Raw genomic sequence first — 19,413 nt, forward strand, 5'->3', positions numbered from 1 at the left:
TGATGTGTGTTGTGTTCATGTCTATTGTACGAGACCACTTGCTCTGTTGATAAAGGTTGTGCTTTATATAAATAACATTAATGTTTTTGGGACGCCATGCAGTGGCCAATTTATCAATTCTTTGTCATTGCAATTTTCTTCGCACGAGTTGTCTATTATCAGAAGACAGTTTGCAACGCTATTAAACAATTCCAAATTGGCGTACTTTTTAAACGTAACACCAAGTGTTTTCTCCATTTTGATGTATATCTGTTGCATTTATAAAAATATAACGTTGTTAATTTTTGGGTAAAATGTGTTTCCACTCAGCATTTTGAAAATTAACTCTGTTTTGCCACAACCTGAAGGCCCTACAACAGTCATGAAGACCCTATCTTGCGTAGATATAATTTTATTAATAGTCTTGGATTTGGTAAAATGTATCCAACTAAACTTGAAAATATTGATATCCAAACTGAAGTTTCTTCAAAATTTGGTTTCAAAATGGTCAATTTAACAATACAATGTGATATTAGCTGTAATATAAATTTGAACGACATAGCTTGCAGATTGCCAAAAACTAGTCGCAATAGATTCGTAGATCGGCAATATGAAAAACATTAAAAAGACACACCAACAAAACTCGTCTTTTCATTGAAGGCTGATCTGTTATATTTTGACTAAAAATCTGTATAAGTTATTGCTGCCTCTATTAGTTGATCTCAAATAACCTTCATTTAGAGTGACACACACCCATTTGGCCTTATCTCTTTGAATTAAACTAAATAAAAGTCAATTTCAAAATGAGAAAGTCATTTTTGAGAGTGAGGTAAGTAAAGTGTGACCAAAAATGACGTCACACATGCAAATCAGTTGAAATTGCATGAACGATTGAACAAAAGTGGCTGTGACGTCATATGTTTGTAACAAAAATCATAACGACGAAATAAAAAAAACCAAGAGAAGGCCAATAATAGCCCCAGCTATCGCTGTGCGGCTATTAAAAATGCAACTTCTGATCGTGGCAACGTTGTTTGATTACAAAATTTCCATGAAGGTTTGCTGCTACTTTTTTTTTCAAAAAAACTTTCTTCTAAAACAGCGTCAACTTGATCAACTGTTACTCCCTCCATCTCGAGACAAAATAAATTTTTTAAAAGAGGTATTGAGAAAAAAAATCACTCTACATAAAACACTTCATAGCAATTGAACTCAGTTAGAAAGTCTTTCATATGAACCATAAAGCACTCCGAGAGTCTCTCAGTTTTGTCATAATGAACAATTTTTTGCACTCTTTCTTCCTTCACCAATTGTTGAATCTCTTTTGGCAGTGAAGGATTGTTCTTGTCAATTTCTTCACCAACTAGGTGCTTCGACATCAGTAAGGGTCTCGGAGGACAAACTCTGGGTTGAGTTTTTGACTTTTTGCTTTTTCCACTGAAGAGAAAGTTCAATATAATATACTAAAGGAGTAAATGAACGAATTTCGTCCTCAGTCAGCAACAATTTAACTTTTCTCTGTAAAAACTGGTTTCCGGTTTTTATGGTTTCGTCATTGGAAACTGAAAGACTCAGATTCCCGTCACCCTCAATCAGGGCGCAAATTGTTGATCTCAGTGACAAGGGTGCTTCCACTTTCGTCAATTCCTCTCTCATTTGTTAACCAGTTGAAATAGAATATGGCTTTTTCTTTTGCACAATGTTTGTTGAAAATGTTTTTGCCCTTTGAATGATTTTGACAGTTGAATGGTTTTGTGAAAAATAGTTCACAGATATCGAAGGACACGTGAGTGAATTCAGATCAATAATAGGGCACTCCAGCAAATCTGACAAAAAATTTACTTTTTCCTCTCCCTTAGCGTAGAATATTGCACCCGGATTCCTCAAGCGAACGCCTTGAAATTATTGTGTGAGAAAAATATAGGGATAGTTTCCTGTGTCCCACTCAATGCCGTGCAAATTTCTAGTCAACCAACTGAAAGATTGCTTTTGTTGAGTTGTTAACTCTCTATAACCTGTTGGAGGTAAAAATGACACGCAGTCGAGATAGTCCTCGGTGCAATCACTAAGTTCTTTAACAATAAATTTTTCTATTCTATGACGAAACCCTTCAGCGTCTAACACAACTGTTTTGCTGCTCAGCATTCCAATAAATGAAAAATTGACGGATGAAAAACCTTTATACATACGCAAAACAATATTCCCGACCAATGTCCGCTAAAACAGTTGCTGCTTTTCCACCGGAGCTTATAAGAGTAGCCAGGTCCTTGGTTATATATTTCGTATATGAAACCACCTGCGTGGTGTAAAATAGCGTGCAAACTTTTGAGATTTTTAAGTATTTATCTACTGACGAATATAATATCTATGCGAAATAATACCACAGTAGGGCCTCAATTTTAGCGCTATATCAAAATCAAACCTTCCAATTTCACTAAAATATTCACTTGTAGCCACAAAATAATTTAACTTTACACTCTTGTTTGGGTACATTGTTGAAACCGATAAATATTTTTCGTGAATTTTGTTCAAACAATTTTTGCATACACTTGGCTTTTCAAGACGCATACCTTCTTTTCGCTAGCCCGGCTGCGCATTAAATTGATTGGAAATATAAGAAAATGGATTACTGGTCCCTGCGTCGGAAAACGATTTATTAACAACAGACAAAATGGGATTTGATTTATTTAACTTACTTTAACTTACTTTAACTTGATGATTTATTTAACTTACTTTAACTTGATCATACAAAAGCAAATTCCTTTGAAACTATTTCAAGATAAGGAAGCAGTAAAAGAATGTTCCTAGCATATGCTGGTGTTAGTTTGTACACACACACACAAAACGTATACAAAAATGTTAACATTACGTTATACTGTTGATTACCATTGATAAGAAAGTATTAAATACGTTCGAGTGCTATGCAGACACGAAAGGTGGCGTAAAAGCAGTGAAGTCAAGTTTTGTTCCAAAACTTAATAAACCCGCGAGTGTAACAAAACACTATTGCGAGAACAAATGCTAAGTCCCAGACATTAACAAACTTTAAAGCTTTATATAACTTTTGATCTACATGACATTCCTCAAATCAACGCTGTTTGGTATTTGAACAATATACTGCTTTCATTATTTTCTCTAGATAAGAAAGTAATAAAATTGGGTGTGTCCAGCTAGCACAGAAAGATTGGAAACGATAAAACGAATAGTATACTAAGGTTCACTTAAAATACAAGGATTTGAGTGTAATGAACTTGTGTGTGATGGCTACTTGAGTGACCTTTTACAACAAAAACGGAAGGAATTGATTGAACACGCTTTAGTTTAGAATTACAACAGAACTCTTTATTTCCTAATTTTCTCTTCAATTTTCATTTGCTCAATTCCAAATTTTATTCAGCAGAACTGTTCCTGGAAGAGCATTTTTACAACAGACTCCTATTGTTCAATTCGATTACCAAAATTCTGCTATAATCAAAGAAATAATTCTAATGTCTCCTATAGCCATCATTCTAAAGGCGGAATCGACGCTTCACAGCCGAAAAATTGCTTATGAAACTTACAGAAAACAGACTGTTATCGTTGTACAGCAGGACTATCAGTTAGATGAGTGGGTTACAGTAAATCACATGGCTGTGCCTATTGTGACTTTTGATTTTATTCAGTCATTTCGATTTGAGAAATCCTTATGAAAGGAGCTCAATACTTGCTGGATTTTGTAATTACTTATGTCAGAGAGTTTGTATTTGACCCAGACACATTGAACGATGGAGTACGAACATTTTTTACGATTAGGACGTGAAAGAAGTCGCGCTGTATGAAAATCAAGAGGGCTACTGGAGAGATCTTGAACTGGTTGAAAGAATTTGGAAAATGATACCAGATATTGAGAGCCCAGAAATTTTTAGCAAACCACCAACACCTATTCATAATATAATTGTCTGTACACCTGAAAAGAAACCTGAAAACAAACCAGATGATGTTTCGAGCAGTGGAAGCCTTGCGACTCCACCTGTGAGCAAGTGTTTTGCACCAAAGAAACAAAGAATCGATCTCAATTATGAAAACTAAATCAAACTTATTCCTTTGTTGATACTGTTTGTTGAGTGTATGACATTTTTTTGTGAAGCTGACTTTATAAATTTTGACTATTTAATAATTGAATTCTCAAATCATTCAGTTTATTTCAAGTATCAAATTCTGGCAAAAAAGCACTTCATTATTGTTCGTGGAAAAGTCACTATTATCGTGAAAGGAAAGTTTTTCAGTCATAACTTTGTTTCTGTTGTGGAGAAGAAATACGCTCTAAATGGTTTCAACACGTAGTAAGAGAAATTTAAGAAATGCGGCTTGCTTCGAATTGAATCCTAAAGAAAAGGCAATACCATTAAAACTATTTAAGACCAATTTTCCTCACTTCGGCTTTACAAGGTCGATTGCAGCCTAGTTTTATGGTTGCCTAGTTTTATGGTTGCCACACTCATGTCTAGTTTTATGGTTGCCTAGTTTTATGGTTGCCACACCCATGTCTAGTTTTATGGTTGCCTAGTTTTATGGTTGCCACACCCATGTCTTGTCTAACATGTAGTGAAGTCATACATGAACACTTCAAAGAAGTCTTCATTGATACATAAATGTGTTAATCGCCGTCAAAAATGTCCAAATCATGCCCTTTTTGTTCTTAATCTATCACACTTTTTTATCCACAATTTCGGCACAAATAATTGAAACTGAATATTGTAAAATTGGACGTCAGTTATTTTAGCCGGTTTGCAAAATAGTGATATTTTTAAGTAAAAACATAAAAAATAACAAAAAAAAACAAATATTCAGCACCAAGTTAATCACAATTATTTGTTTCGCCAAGCTGTTAAAATGACAAAATTTCATTGCAAATTGCATTTGAACTAAGAAAAATTACTTTAAAAAAAAATTTGCTAAAATTTCGAAAAATTTTACAAGTTTCACTCATTCACCACGCCAACTTTTTTCCAAAAATTTTACAAGTTCCACCACTCTCACAATACCAAATGCACAAAAAATTTTAAGTCTTTGCCAACCACGAAAAACAAAATTTTCGCAAAACTTTCGAAAAATTTTCGAAAAATTTTACAAGTTTCACTCATTCACCACACCAAAAACTTTTCCAAAAATTTTACAAGTTCCACCACTCTCACAACACCAAATTCTCAAAAAAATTACAAGTCTTTGCCAACCACGAGAAACAAAATTTTCGAAAAATTTTACAAGTTTTCGAAAAAGATACCTAAAAAAGGCCATGCCGGTATTTTAACGGGGGGCCATGCCGGTAAAGACCATGCCGGTATTTTAGAAGTCAAAATGCCCGTTAAAATACCGGCATTTTGACTTCTACTTGCGTATAATGGTAAAAAACCGAAAAATGTTACCAAATCCGTCGTTGTATCTGACAATGCACTGCATGACAGTGTTGTGGAGTGGTTGCATGGCTGCCATTGTCTGGTTTATGTTGAGGATTGAGTTGTACTGATAGAGAGTCCGAGGCATCAACAGTTCCTCGCCATCTTCGAACCCATGCAAGAAGTCATCTGAACACATACTCAGATTCTTTCAGTTTCACATTTCACTGCTCTATCGAAGAAAAAAATTATGTTAAACGCCGACTTGAACTGCAACATGTAACTGCTCAAATACCGGATCGAGGTGTTAGCAAATGTAAGCGTACATTTTTGTAAAGCATGCGCTGAATATATAGACATTATGCTAGAAATGTGTTGAATGTGTTGAGTAGTTTTAGGTGCTGAATAAAAATATTTGGATCTATTGATTCTGGGAACCCCCGTCTTCATGGACAAAAAACTTTACGCTTCAAAGACGTAGGTGTTATTCTTTACTTCATAATCTGCTATATATATATATATATATATATATATATATATATATATATAACAAAACATAATTTCAATTGGGGCGTCATAAACGGCACTGGGGAGTAATTCCTACATAAATTCAATACCTTCAAAAACAAAAATCATTGCATTTAGTACATTTCTTACAAAAATTTCTTACATTTAGTACATTTCTTACTTCATCGGATCATTCAATATTGATTAAATTGACAAAAGACAGTGCACTAGATCAAATAGAGCTGAAGTATTTCCATTGATATATGTGGAAAAGTTTTCAAATATCGGTAAGGAACAGTGGATAATGATTTCATAAGCAAAGAAAGAAGGCAACTGCCATCAAATGTTCATATCTATCTAATCCAGATCTTGATACCTTCAATTAATCAGTGACAAGCTAATTCGAACAAACTAGTTAAAAGTCTTTGTTAATTAATTCTTGACCATGTAATTGATTTCACATTTTTGAGGGAAAATGTGATTGTTATATGGTAGTCTCGCTTTATATTATAACTTGTTTAGACATTTCCGAGGGCATCACGGGTCAATTAAGGAAAACCTTTTCTAAATATTTCTGTTACATCCTTTACAGTTTTGTTATACAGTTTTTGTTACATCCCTCATGAAACCAAACTGAAGCAATATTTCCAGGTGGTTATTGACTAACCTCTGTATTCATTGTATCCCAGATCCTGCAAAAATTGAGGAACCTGTTCGACTGTCAAATTAGCGGCAGAATGTAGCAAATGTGAACTGTGTCTGGAATAAAACTCCACAGCCAGATATGAGAACCTGTCCAGCTCAGACACGTCAATGTAATTGTGGATGTCGTACTTCAGATTGTCATTTGGGCAGATTATGATGTCTGACAAAGGAAAATATCAACTGAAAGCACTGAAGTACAGCATATCAAAATCGAGTTTCTTACTTTATTAAAGAAAAATCTTCAAAATCACAAGTCAAGTTATCTTCAGCTCTCAACGATACATTTACGATGAGCGCTGTTGAAACCAAGGCCTGTTCTCGGAATTTTATTGTTACAGAAAAAAGTACTCTCTGCAAAGAATGTGATGGTACTGAAATGAAAAATGAATTGAAAATACATATAATTGTTCCGACCCACTTTAGTGGGACAGGAACTCTATGCTCAACTGGGTTTTCTGTTCAGTCAATTTTGGCCGATCAAAACATTCATCGTAGACGATTGAGAGTGGAATCATTAGAAAGAGCGTTCAGCGTAGAATACATAAATAAAAATTTAGTGGATTTTTTGAGTTTCGTTTTGAGTGATTTTTGTGAGTTTCTTTTTTATTGAAATTTAAAATTATGTGAACATTTGACCAATTTCCATTCTTTTTGATGACACTTTCTGTATTTTGACTTAAGTTTTGTGTCAGCTTTGCTCAAATTATGCCAAAATTGCAAAGAAAAATATTCTTGTTTATACCGCTACGTTTTTTTCAAAAAATTCAGCCATTTTTCATTAAAATTGGCACCAAAAAATCTTTTTTAGTCCATTCTATTTAGATTTTTAAACACCAAAAAGTGCCAGTTTTTGTTCAACGTCCTTTGAGAATGTTATGGAATTAAATTTTTGCCGGGCTTTGTCTGATTTTACTTGATAATTATCCAAAATGCATCATTTAATTTTGATATTTTCACATTTTGTCAATGTATTTGAGTCCAGAAGAGGAATGTTATTAATTGACAAACAGCAGTAGCACGGCTGGTTTTGATCTAATTGTGAATCTTTACAATCTAAATGTAATTCGGATTGCTCTGGCCTTTTTTAAAAAATGTGTTGCTTTTTTTGTCTTTTTAATGCTAATTACACATCAGAACAATTCAAATTTAGGCTCAGTTATTAAAAAATTATGTACGTGACAATGACACCCAATGACCACATATTGTGTTCAGTGAGTAGCTCATAGTTTTTAAGGCTTCAACAATGAGTTTAAGTAAAACTGTTTGAAATATTGTTCTGACTGAAATAGTTGTTATCTTGTTGTTTTATAATTCGATATCTCTCATGAAAGTCCCGATTGGTTTCATAAGGAGGCACAAACTAATCTATCTAGTGTTTTTAAGGCAAAAGGTTTCAATTGTTTTGATTTTTAAAAATGATAGTCTTCAAAGGAATGGATTATTGAGCTTTGCCCCGATGTTGCTCTTATTTTGATTAACTTCTAGCGTACTACCAAAAAAACTGCTTTTTCTTTCTTCTACCAACCTGTTTTTAAGTTTACTACTTAATTTTAGTTTTTTTTTTCAGTTCTAATTGTGAAATAATGATTTTTTTGGCTTGGAAACTTCAAAAACAAAAGTTCTGACTTTTGGGCTATCAGCGATTTCCGATTCTTTTTTTGTCTTTGTCACATTATCGCATGATTGACAGGATGATATTTTTGCTCAAAAAACTGCAACAGAAAAGATCAATTTTTTCAGTACATATTACGATTTTGCAGCTTCAACAATAATTTTCTCGAAAATTTTTTTAAATTTTGTTTTTTTTCTTTATTTGTGATTCTTCTTGTACTCGCATGAAAATTTTTTGATATTGACAATTCCTGGTGGCTTCCCATGGATGAGCAAACCAATCTACTCAATATTGACTTGAAACAATTTTGATGAAATGAAAGTATTTTTTAGCCTGTCCTTTTTGTTCTTTTTTTGTCTACAAATTACCTAGTCTCATAAGTACAGGTCATATATAAAATAACTTATGTTGGAGGAGGGTGCAATTGAACAATTGTGCTAATTGTGTGTATTACGGGAAACTTATGGTTTATAAAAGATGTTTATGTGTTTTTTAGCTTTACCCTTTTCCTTTTTTACTACTAGTTACCTGCTCTCATTAATTACAGGTCACATATAAAATGTATGATGTTGAAGGAGAACTAGATTGTTGGGTCAAAATTTTGTCATTTTGGTAAAAAATTTTAAAAGTTTTTTTTGTTTCTTTTATTTGGACAGTTGTAAAGAATCTAAAGCAAATCACTCAAAAAAAGAATTTCGAACACTTATTTTCCAATGTTTACGTGCTGAATTGAAAGAACGACGTTACAATTTTTAACATTTTTTGAAATATTCCTTTTGTACATATGCCACGCTAGATGACTCAAGAAGAAAAAATGCTTTGCTATTTTCTCAACAAACAAAGATTTTACTGTTCTTCTTGAAACGAAAACCTCATTTATAGTTATTAGCAACTCTTTGTCAACTATAACCTTTAACTATTCTGATGGAAAGTCTGCTTAAGTTTTTACAGAATTTTGGACTCCAATTTTTCTAAAATCACTAGAAATTGGACTTCTATTATCGTTAATCAAAGACAGACCGTTTTGAAAACGTTTATCATACTTTCTTGATAGAACTTCTGAGTTTTTAGCCACCTTGCAGAAATTCACAAGAGCTTGTTCATACTTTACTGAATAGTTTTTTTCTTATTTTCATATATTTTTTTAAATTTTAACGTCAAACTGTAAAGACTGATCCTGCACTACTTAATTTGAGGCGATAAGAAAGCTTCAATCTGAGAATCGCTTGCAGAATTGGGAACAATCAACATAAGATAGAGCTGACAACTTAACCGAGTTTCCTAGCGTCAATCTCTCAAGAAATTTAGTTTCTCTACTGTTCTAATCTCGAGTATCTTATATTCGCTCGATTTTATAAGATTTCAGCAAAAAAATATTTTTTGACCAAAGTGCAGGATTTGAGTTTCAAGCTTGGAGTAAATGCTCACAAAATGTTTAGAGGTTTTTTTTAAAATAAGTTTGATTTTGTCTTTTGATATAAAATGATTTATAAATAAAAATTTATACGTTTCTGTTAAATCAAACAACCTATTGTTAGAAGCTACTTTTCCTATTTTAGTTTGTTCAACAATTTAGTAACGCAAGCAAAATACGGTCTTTATGAAAACTTATTTTTATCTTTTTCTTTTTCTCTATAAAACTTATTTTCAATAGTTTTTGTCCGTCAATTGTTTTTCTCTAGTTCTGTAGGGAACTGCATCTGTTTAATCGAAACAAAAGAGTGAACTAGAATTTATCAAATAAATTAATAAGTGAAACGAAAACAGAAAAAGGAACAACAGACCTGGGTAAAAGTGGTCTTCGGCGGGGTCATAGGGCCTGGACAACCGAGTCACTACCATCTGTGACGTCATGAACTCCATCGAAATGTTGTACACGTTGAACAGGAAAGCCAGAAAAGACGACAAAATCACAAAGCGTCGAATTGTCATTTTACAGCAACAGATTTTACTTTGTCGACAAGCATTAATCGACTTCTTAAATTGTGTGATAGAATTACTTAAAGGCGAGCTCATGGAAATGGCTTTGATGAAGAATGCTGAATTGATTTCTCCTGATTTTGATCATGTTCTGCTCCGAGCAAACATTTGTTGGTCTCTTTTTCTAAAGCGTCCCGGGCCGAGAATTTTCCACAAAAATAACGAGGAAAAGAGTGTAGAGTGTATAAATGAAAAAATATACCATAATTCTCCGCTTAATTAAGGGTGGAAGAGTTGTTATTTGAGTGTAATGAGGTGTAATAAGTGGAGGGAGGCGTTGAGGGTTGATCTTTGTAATGATCTTCGAATGATCTTCGTATGATGTGTAATCTTCATATGATCTTTGTAAATATTTAAGTAGAGCGCCTAGTAAAGATATGTTTGTTGGTCAAAAATATTAAGCGAACCAATTTCTGTTTTTTGAGCAAAACTCTCTGTGGTAGAATCAACAGCGAACATCGAAAATCGAATAAGATCTTTTGCGTTGATGCCGGTTTAATTTAACTGCCATTAAGACTTTGTAGATTTTGTTCCATTTTAACCACTGTGTGCGGTCCCAGTAATACAGCCTCCTCTACAGCTGATTGGTGAGAGTAAGATTAACTCTTGTGGCACATGGACATGGCATCTCCATATTTCTTTGTTCTTTAGTTCATATTTGCCTTTTTTTGCATATTAGATGTCATTAGATGTCCATATATTCTGTTCATTTTGTTATATCAACCCAGACAAGTGACTAATGTGTTCATGTTTAAAGACAGGAAACTGCGGTAATCTATCTGTTCAAACTATAAATAATTTCCGTTTCGTTGCTACTAAGGCAGACCCGATGTGGGCTCCTTTTACAGCCTTAAAGTATAAAGAGCTAGGGCTACATATTTTTGCGCGCGAAGTAGACTTACCTATATCACTAAGACTAACCGACTCTGTAAAAGACTGAGAGTAAACTTCTATTATTAAGGTGGTTAAGAAGTATAGCACCGGAGTCAATGGTATACACATGGTGTCTACAAGACTGACTACAGTTAGTTCAGTTTTCTCTATTTAAAAGAGAACAGTGTCTTCTCAGTCTCTGATTGGTTGAAGGTGCACATTCAGTATTTTCACTGCCACATCCATCCGGGGTTGAGAGTTTCAAATCCGAATCTGTGAAGTGTAGCAGAAATACGTTGAATGTGTCATCCTCGTTGAAAGGTAGGGTGAAGTGAGTGATGAGTTGTGTCCTCTCTGAAGTGGATTGTGACTTGTGTCATCGTCTGAAGTCCCTGTCAGTGAAGTATTCACTAGTGTGGTCACTAAAGAGGTCTGCCTTGTGAAACCAGTAAGGGTGCCAGTTACAGGGTGTGCTGGCCAGTAACGTCAGTCCTGTTGAGAGTATGCCCAACTGCTCTCACTGTCTTGTAGTGAGGATTTATTCCCAGTTGGAGGATCGCTTGTAGTCGTAGTCTCTGTCTGGTTTGGACGAGGAGATTTCTGTTTATCTCCACGTGGTACAAGTTTTGAACCAGTCGGATTTACCAGCTTACCTTCTGGTGGAAATCCGTCTTTAAGCTACTGTGTGAGCTACCTTTCCTATTATATTTATTAGTGAGATTAAATGCTTTCTTTTGTAAGTCCCGACCGGGGAGAAAGAAGAAAAGAACTGATCCTAATCTTCATTCCTGTGGAAAAAGAGAAGAATATATGACAGATATATATTCGTTAGAGAGAAAAAAGTTATAATAGAGAAAGAGAAAGAAAAAAATAGAAAAATAAGTTTTAAATAGAGTTTTGAGATCAGTGTGTCTCGTTTGTGTGGGTCTGTGAGCCCAAGGTGGTTTTGTAGGACTGTGGCCAAAGTCCGATACTCAAACTCGAAATCCTGAGCTCGATTGTTTTGGATCTCGAAAGAAGGCGAGGAATTCTGGGTCACGTGCCAAACAAGCAGCCGTCCTAAAATCCTCCCATTTTGTTGTAAGAGTTGGGGGGGGGGGGGGTAATTCGTCTATGGGGGTGAATTGATGTAAGAGTGTGGGGGTAATTTGTCCAGAGGGGGTAAAATGAGGTAAGAGTTGGGCTGCAAATTGGTAAAATGGTCTAAGAGTGAGGGGGTAATTTGTTCAGAGTGGTAAAATGCTGTAAGATTTGGGCTGCCAATGGGGGTAAAATGGTGTAAGAGTGAGGGAGTAATTTGATCAGAGGGGTTAAATTGATGTAAGAGTGAGGGGGTAATTTTTGAGAGGGGCAATTCTAACAAGTATCATTCATATATATCGACTATCAAGAGTTGGACAAGCATTGATGGTCTGGAGGTTAAGGCGACGCAGCTGAGGCTACAGAGATTTTGGGTTCAAGACTGGCAGTCTTCAAGTGTAGGCTCTCAAAACAATGTAAGATTGAGGGGTAAAATGATGTAAGAGGTGGGCTGCCAAGGGGGTAAAATAATGCAACAGTGGGGCTGCAATTGGAGGATTTTTTAAGAAAATGCAGCTCAAAACTCTTACGTCTTTTTGGGCTGCATGGGGCTTCCAATGGGGTAAAGGGCGTAAGAGTGAGGGGGGGGGGGGTAAAAGACAAATTAATCCATCAGTCTTACATCTTTTTGATCTGTCAAGGGGGTAAAACGATGTAAGAGTTCGGGGGTGATGGAGAAATTACCTCCGAACTCTTACATCGTTTTACCCCCTTGACAGACCAAAAAGACATAAGAGTGGGGGGTTAATTTGTCTTTTACCCCTCATTCTTACACCATTTTACCCCCGTTGGAAGCCCAATGCAGTCCAAAAAGATGTAAGAATTTTGAGCTGCATTTTGCAAAAAAATCGTCCCATTGAAGCCCCTCTCTTACACCATTTTGGGCGGAAAAATTCAACCCGGGATATGAAAAAATATAGCACGTGCTTCAAATATGCGCCCACTCAGTGTTGGGGGGGGGGGGGGGGTGTGACATACGGAAAAGATTCCGAAATTCTAAGGGTTCGTGTAAATGCCAAAATATTCCATTTTAATTTTACTACAACAAAATCACGACCTAGTAACATTGACAAAAGAGTGGTAGATGATCAAAGAAGTCTTCGGAATTATCAACGGAAACGAGGATACGACAGTCACAGAAGTTCTTCGAATAGTGAAAAAAATCAAGAACGAATGTGCTTAATTAGTTTTTGTTTAAAGTAGCAGCAGACTGAAACGAACTACCTACAGAATTGATCCTAAATATATAAACAAAAATTAATATCAAATAAAGTAATAAAAATTACTTGGAAAGCCAATCGTAACAGCTGTTGGGTCTTTGATTGAGAAAATTTTATTCTACTCCAAAACGTTATTGTTTTTACTGCTCTTAAAGGAAGTTTGAAGAAATTTTTAAAAACGTATTGTTCTTTTCTGGCAATGGAGCTCGATGGAACCAATTTCATATTTTGCCACAAAACCACTCAATCTTGCCCTTGAAATTTTTTTGAAAATTTGATCAGCTGTCTGCGTTCTGGCTAGGAACTTAGTTCACACGTTACGGCCTTTCTAGAAAAGTTTCCATTTCGTGTGAAACACTGGCAGATGTCCCTTGTGGTATTTCCCTTGCGGTAAGTGTGGTTTAGTCTAGCCAATTAAAAAACCTCAGACGACGTTTGTTGCAACCCGGGTCGAGATGTCAGCGCCGTTTCAGCGCATCTTTTTGTAAGAAATGCGCTGAATGCGCTGAAATTATGTAAGACATGCGCTGAATGCGCTGAAATGCGCTAAAATTTCGAAATGGCGCTGAAACTTTAAAATTTCAGCGCACATTCAGCGCATTTCTTACAAAATTTCAGCGCTTCTTCAGCGGATTTCTTACATGATTTCAGCGCATTTTCAGCATATTTCTTACATAAGTTTCAGCACATTTTTCAGCGCTTTTCATATCAAACGTTTTATTATTAAAAATTCAAATTAAATGGGAAGCATTTCAGTTCTCAATAGCGCACTGGATTAATTGATAGATGAGACACAATGATTGGGGTTCGATCCTCGGAGCGAAAGAAAAGAGCTGAACTTTTTGACATTTCAGCGGAATTCAGCGCATTTCTTACAAAGTTGCAGCACTTTTTAGCGCATATCAGCGCATTATTATGTAAGGTTTTTGCGCTGAATTTTTTGAAAATTGAGCGCATTTCAGCGCATTCCTTACATAACTTTTGGAATATTTCTCGACCCGGGAATTATAGTAGTCCTGTTATTAGTCTTTATTTTTAAGATTTTTCGCTTGACCGACGTTTCGTTGGACCCATTTGAATTTTCCTCCTAAAAAACCGGAATAACAGCGGGTATTACATTTCATTAGACGCCCTTAGCCGCGCGTTGCAGTTCTTTAAGTGCTTAGTGTGGTGAAGCTACTGGGAAAGACGTAGCTGTACGTTAAAACATCATTTCTGCTGATTTCTAGCCCAATATGTTGGAATGTCTCGTATTTTTTTGTCATTTTTCGATTTTTTTGTTAGAGCGGCTTTAAATAGAGTCTAATTAAATATGATAAAGGTCTTTTGTCAGAAATAGGTTCTTTTATGACCTATTTAAGAGGGTTAGAGAGGCTATAGAAATTGCTCCAAGAGAACTTTTTTCAAGCATCGTAGCTCCGAAAATCCCAAGGTCCAAAATGAAAAGTTTTTTAAGGCTAGCGGTGACAAATGTTCATTTTAAACGTAACGGTATCTCGTAAGTACAATCAGATGGTACAGCTATGGATGAATCACTGCCTTTTATACTAGCAAACGTGGGGATAAAACCGTTTGAAGCATCACTCCAAAAGCCCGGAGCTCAGTGATATATCTCTAAATCCGATCAAAAACGTAATTGCAAATACTGCAACCAGAGCCTGGCTTTCCGAGGAAATGGAGATGAACATGAGTCATTCGAAAACTGGATTAATTCAAAATACAAAAAAGAACAAATGAGCTGTCGTGTTGCTCAGATGAAACACCGCTTATTGCAAGCTTTTATACAATATCTGAAAGACAAACACAAATATAAATCATTACATTGAACATGTGATAACGATACAACAGAAGGTACTTAATTGTCATTACATTCACCCCTCGCATTTTAAAATCCAACGTAACCATCTAAATATGTTCGGTTTGATGTCGCTTTAATATTCTTAATGGCTTAATTGCTTTAATATTCTTAATCGCTTTAATATTCTTAATGGGAAGGCAAACGGATATAGGGCTGCAAAAAATGCATGATTACCTAAAGGCCAAATTTGCTGTTTGTACTGTTCGACAAAGGCTGCGGTTTCTCTGTGCTCATAAAGTCAACGTACAGAGAGCCACTTGAAGATGCACTAAACTCGGATCAGTTCCGAAATATGAAGTAGAGTAAATCATAGAGTAAAAGTTGAAAATGTGATCAACACTGATGAACAGATCAATAATAGCCTGCAACAATTGATGAAGCAGCAAAAAATTAGTGAAAAAATTGATCAAAGATGAGTAGATAAAATCTATTGACGCAAAAAGCTCGTACACCAACATGCGGGTTAGACACGCTATAGAAATTGCTCAATGAGAAATGTACTCAAGCAACGCAGCTCCGGAGATCCCGAGATCCGCAATGAAGGTTATTAAGGCTAGCGTTGAAAAAAGTTTAGTTTAAATACAACGGGATCTGGTATATACAATCAGATGGCTCAGTTATGGGTACATCCCTGGATGAAAAACTAGCAAACATCTGGATGAAACAGTTTGAATAGTTTTTTTTCGGAACAAGCGGTACACAGTTTTCAATTAAACTTACTCAAACAAGAAATAAACCGTGCTCAAAAAGACACTTTAAACAAATAGAAGCAAGTTTAGGGAGAATTTGGGATCCAAACTGATGACGTCCGCTGTAAGCAGCATTAAACGTGAAATAAGGATTCACTCAACAATTTTTCAAAAAAGACTTAATGGAAAATTTGATAAACTGTCATGGAGGCAGGATAGACCCCTGTGGAATGGCTATCGAAGTTGCGATAATGGATGGTTGTGAAATTCCAAAGTTCGTATTTGACGTCCTATTGTTGGTAACTAAACAACCTGTGAGATACAAATTTAATGACGTGCACCTCCTCCCAGACGTTGACAAACTTGTATGTAAAATACGCGAAAAAAACACGGAGGTTGAGGAATCTTCGTGAAGTTGAGGCGTCCGCAAAACGGTAAGCACAAATTGTACCTAAAACCCCGATGGATAAAGGGGTGAAAATAGTGCATGATTGCCTACAGGCAGAGAAAAACTTGAAGATGTGCTAAAATCAGATCAGTTCCAAAAAATCAATGGAATAAATTTTGAAAATGTGATCAAAACTAAAAAACAGATAAATATTAGCCCGCATAAATTAATGAAGCAGGGGAAAATAGGTGACAGAATTTATCAAAGACAAATAGATGATATCTTTTGACGCAAAATGTTTGTACACCAACGCGCCGGTTAGAGAGGCTATAGAAATTGCTGAAAGAGAAAACTAGTCAAGAATAGTAGCTCAAAAAATCCCAAGATCAGCAATGAAAAGTTTAATAAGGCTAACGTTGACAAATGTTCATTTTAAGTGTAACGTTATCTGGTATGTACAATCAGATGTTACAGCTATAGGTGCAACAGTGGCTGTAATACTAGCAAACGTGTGGTTGAAACCCTTTGAAGCATCACTACAAGCATCACTAAATGTTTTTCAGCAGTTCTTCCGCATTCGGAAACGGGCACGCATCAAGTCTGTTAAATAAAATGGCTGTCATGGAGTAGTCGTTTACCGAACGTTGTTTTTGTTCTTTTACAACTCACGCCTGAGATCACCATGGAGATTTCGAGCGACAAAATATTACTTTCTTTAGCCGATCCGAAATCTCATTCTGCATAAACTCAAAATCTTTTTTGTTTGATTGAGTGTCTGGACATCATTGCAATTAGCTTAGGTTTGTAATTCTCGCCGGAAAAAATTTTCGGTTGGTCAATAACCATTTGTCCAAACTCGTTACTTTCAGCAATAGCAGCCAAATTTGAAACGTCCAATAGAGTCTTCCTTCTACCAAATTTAAGTAAGACTGCTTCATGTTGTGAGAGTACATCCAGGCTAATGGTAGCGCTAAAAATGAAGTGACAAAAATAGAGAAGGAATATGTATATTCAAAGTTAATCATGTTCACTAAAGCCCTAAAAACTTCAACAACTGGAAAACATTTTCCGTTCGCGATACGAGATTTGGAGTTCATTGGCTGGATTAGTTATTACAACTGCTCACACACGTCAGCCGTTATAAACGAATAAGTAGAACCGAGATCAATACACTCTCTAACTGGAAGAATCATTTTCGTAGACACCATTGGGAGACCTTGTCACTTCGTTCGTTGTCTTCACACTCCATAGAACAGAATCTATTTGTTCGTTGTCATCGGAAGCAACAGTTGCAACAGTTGACTTACACGCTGCTGCCCAATGTCCTTTCAGACACGTACTTCGTCCCGCTGGGCAGTTAGACCGTGGATGGTCCTTCAGACCACAGACCCACATTTACGATTAGAAGACTTATATGGTTGAGCTAAATTTTTGACAGCAGCGATATTTCCGACGGGTGGACTAGATAGAGATGGCGGAGTTTCTTTCTGAGCTGGCATTGAATGAGCTGGTAAAATTGTCAGTTTCATCGATTGCATTAGCAAGTGAAATGCATTTCTCAAGCGCAGCTTCCGAGTCCGCCAACTACAAAAGTCGAACACGTATTGCATCAGATTTAAGAACAGATACTAAAACATCGCGAAGAAATATGTACCTGTGTTGCTCCACGATGAGGTATGTAATTTAACAATGCTCATTAAAAATCCGTAGTCGCGGCAAAAACGCTGTTATGCAAACATCAAATTCACTGCTTGCACGAATGGACTTGTTGTCTTGTGTATATAATTCTCTAAAACTTCTTGAATTGAGAATTCAGAATACCAATTGCGGCGTCGAAAATAGCTGCTCCCGAAAGAATTGTGAAGAATCCCGCCACTGCGTTTGATCTGAGAAATGTCAACTTATGACAGTCATTCGTAATTCCATTGAGTTTTAGATCATCAATAAAACATTGCTTCCAACAAGATCATTGCACTTGGGTTGGCTCCGACGGAAGATCAAGAAGTTGAAACTTCATGACAGATATTGAATAAAATTGTCGTGTTGCTAAGAAGAATCACCGCTTATTGCAAGCTGTTATTTGACATCTGAAGCACAAACACAAATATAAATCATTAAATGGAACACGTGATTACAATACAACAGAAGGTACTCAAATATTTTACATGAGGAATACGCCAACGTGAAGGATTTTGTTTTGCTATGTACGTTTTGCAGCAATCAACAGACGGTGGAGCATTTTGATGGGAAAGATTTTTTCTAATTTAAGTGATGACATTATCTGCACAGTTCGTGGTGACTCAGACTAGTAATGAAAGTTTGCAAATTCAGTACACAAAAATCTGCTAATTTCCTCAGAAAAATTGAGTATGCAAGGGTATTGGTTTTTTTTGTATCAACATAAATATGAGCAACGAATAAATAATTGGTCATTTGTATCAAAAACCTACTGACACAGTAACAATACTGAATTTTTGCAGCTGTTTACCACTTGAGGATAAGAGACCTGTGATTCGAGGGACGGTTCACAGGGTTTTTGACGCAACATCTGATTGGCTTGCCTTCGGTCATATGCTTGAGAAAAACAAAACATGCTTGACCAAAAATTAATATTCAGACGAATGTCATGCGAAAATAGTGAACCAGACCTTAGAAAAGATAATAATTGGCATTAAAGATCAATTGAAAACAACACCAAATCATCATCGATAAGCCAGAATGGGTCTAAAGATTCGCAATGAAGTAGTTATTAAGGCTAGAGGTAAAAAAATGTTCATTTTAAATGTGACGCTATCTGGTATGTACAATCAGATGGTACAGCTTTGGGTCTATCAATGGCTGTAATACTAGCAAGCGTGCGGTTGAAACATTTTGAAGCATCACTACCTTGAGGCGCCGGCAAAATGGTATCCAAAGAATGTACGGAAAAACAAAATGAATAGAGGTGTGAAAAAAGTGCATGATTAATTTAAGGCCAAAGATTTGCTGTTTGGACCGTTTGACAAAAGGGTGCTGTTTCGCTATGATGACGAAGTCAACGTACAGAGAAAAAATTGAAGATGTGCCAAATTCAAATCAGTTCCAAAAATTCAATGGAACAAATGTTGAAAATGTGATCAAACTGAAAAACAGATAAATATTAGCCTG

At 35.8% G+C, this 19,413-nt stretch overlaps 1 protein-coding gene across 1 annotated transcript; it reads right to left on the reverse strand.

Moving 5' to 3' along the window:
• Positions 1 to 1,357: 1,357 nt before the first annotated feature.
• On the reverse strand, positions 1,358 to 17,661 carry LOC142348459 (uncharacterized). Its single transcript, XM_075399860.1, has 5 exons — positions 17,448 to 17,661; positions 9,963 to 10,217; positions 6,529 to 6,726; positions 5,385 to 5,543; positions 1,358 to 1,416 (listed from the first exon to the last, which is right to left on the reverse strand). Exons 1-5 carry the CDS (start codon positions 17,659 to 17,661, stop codon positions 1,358 to 1,360), a joined length of 885 nt encoding a protein of 294 aa, XP_075255975.1.
• Positions 17,662 to 19,413: the final 1,752 nt, after the last annotated feature.

This window comes from Convolutriloba macropyga, chromosome 1, assembly GCF_964194025.1.
Source record: "Convolutriloba macropyga chromosome 1, txConMacr16.3, whole genome shotgun sequence".
Classification (NCBI taxonomy): domain Eukaryota; kingdom Metazoa; phylum Xenacoelomorpha; order Acoela; family Convolutidae; genus Convolutriloba; species Convolutriloba macropyga.